The 1777-nt window shown below is 51.5% G+C and overlaps 1 protein-coding gene across 1 annotated transcript in view; it reads left to right on the forward strand.

Moving 5' to 3' along the window:
- Nucleotides 1–1775, forward strand: part of LOC118750217 (tensin-2) — a gene marked incomplete at its 3' end in the record, with an annotated part of 45533 nt that extends 43758 nt beyond the window's left edge. Inside the window, exon 2 of the mRNA XM_036484946.1 lies at nt 16–1775. Within this exon, the coding sequence (XP_036340839.1) occupies nt 16–1775 (1760 nt within the window). The remainder of the gene's footprint in view (nt 1–15) is intronic.
- Between the last annotated feature and the right edge of the window lie 2 nt (nt 1776–1777).

A 1777-nucleotide genomic window follows, 5' to 3' on the forward strand; every position in this document is an offset into this window, starting at 1 on the left:
GCACGGACACGACAAATACGATTAAAGCGCAACCACGTCTTACCAGTCCGATATTGGTGCGCAAAACGTTGAATAGTCGATCACCTACGCGCAACGGAGCCACTAATACCAACACAATTGCCAATACGTACCACTACAAATATGGAAACGACAATGACAGCGCTTTCTACGCTACCGCCGGCAGCAGCGACCATAGCAACGCTTTAAATGGCAACATCAGCGGCTACAACAACGGCTATGGTAGCACCAAGAGATACAACAATAACAACTTCATTTACGGCAACAACAACAACAACAGTGAAAAATTCGAAATTGGCGACACAATTGACGGCAGCCTAAACGTGCGCAGAACGCAACCACGCGATGATTTTGATCAACTTTTACGCGAACGTCGTGAAAAAGTCATGCGGGAGCACTACCGACCGACTGGGACAACGCCAATTGTCAACGGCAGCGGGGGTACCTTCGGCACATCACCCGATTCTCGAAAATTCAACTACGATTTTGAATTTCATTTGAATTTAGATGATGCGCCTCCGCCCCCACGTCGCGCCCACACCATGGATCGAACGTCTCTGCAACAGCTGCAGCAATATCGCACTCGCGATATTCCAGTTGCGCGCGAGGTCGCTATGCCAACCAGCAATTCAACGTATGTGGAACGTAATTATCACACAATTAGCTCCTCGAATGCCAGCCGAGAGGCAAGCGGGCCGTTCGCAGCTTCCCATCAACAATCGCGAATACTGCAACAGCAATCGCGACCGCAACCGCAGAGCCAACAGCAACAGCAACTCGAATCGCTTTACAGTACAGTGGAGAAGCGTGTAGTGCCACCGTCGCGGAGGCAATATTCACCATCACCGTCTCCAACACAATCGCAGCAAGAGCGTCGACTGGAGTACTCCAGATATGGAAATGGAAATGCAGCTGGTTATGGCGTTGACAGCAGCCACGAGTATGCAACAAATAATCGAAGCTCATTGGGGGCTGCCGTTGTTGCACGCAGCCGCAATGACTTGTCATCGCCCATTTATGCCACGACGAGTAAGCAAGTCACCGCTGCGACGAGCACATATCACAGTCGTAACTCAATCGAGCCAGCATTGTCAGTTACGGATCACCCGATGGCGGCATCGTTGTCGTTGCCAGTTGGGCCAGCGTCAACTGTGGCAGCGACTGCGAACGCGGTAGAGGCTGGCAAGATTTCACCTTCGCCATTACACGTCGCACGCCCCGAGACGCCTGCGTTTCCCGTTACGCCACGCACGCCATATGGTGGATATAATGGTCAAAACAGCCCCATAGCTTATTCGCACAGCCCGGTTCCACAGCGCCCGGACTTGCCGAATGGAAAGTCAATGCTTGACTTGCACAACTTCTCCTCGGAGACCATTTACCGCACAAGTTGTCGCCCACGTCTCGATTCCAATATGTCAATGGTGAATAGTGAACCCCAGGAGGTCGCTGCACATCTGGTCAAATTTGCCAAAGACTCGTCCAAATACTGGTACAAACCGAATTTGTCGCGTGAAGAAGCCGTTCAATTGCTACTACACGCTGAACCGGGCACATTTATTGTCCGAAACTCCACAACGTACAAGGATAACTACGGTTTGGTAGTGCGCGTACACCAACCGCCTCCAAACAGCGAGCTCACTGGCCAACCCGACGATTTAGTCCGCCACTTTCTCATTGAGCCCACAAACCATGGAGTCAGATTGAAGAGTTGTGCCAATGAGCCGGTCTTTACATCGCTTTCGGCGCTCATCTATGA

This window comes from Rhagoletis pomonella, unplaced genomic scaffold (assembly GCF_013731165.1).
Source record: "Rhagoletis pomonella isolate Grant_MI unplaced genomic scaffold, Rhpom_1.0 Rhpom_scaffold_00001, whole genome shotgun sequence".
NCBI classification, from domain to species: Eukaryota; Metazoa; Arthropoda; class Insecta; order Diptera; family Tephritidae; genus Rhagoletis; species Rhagoletis pomonella.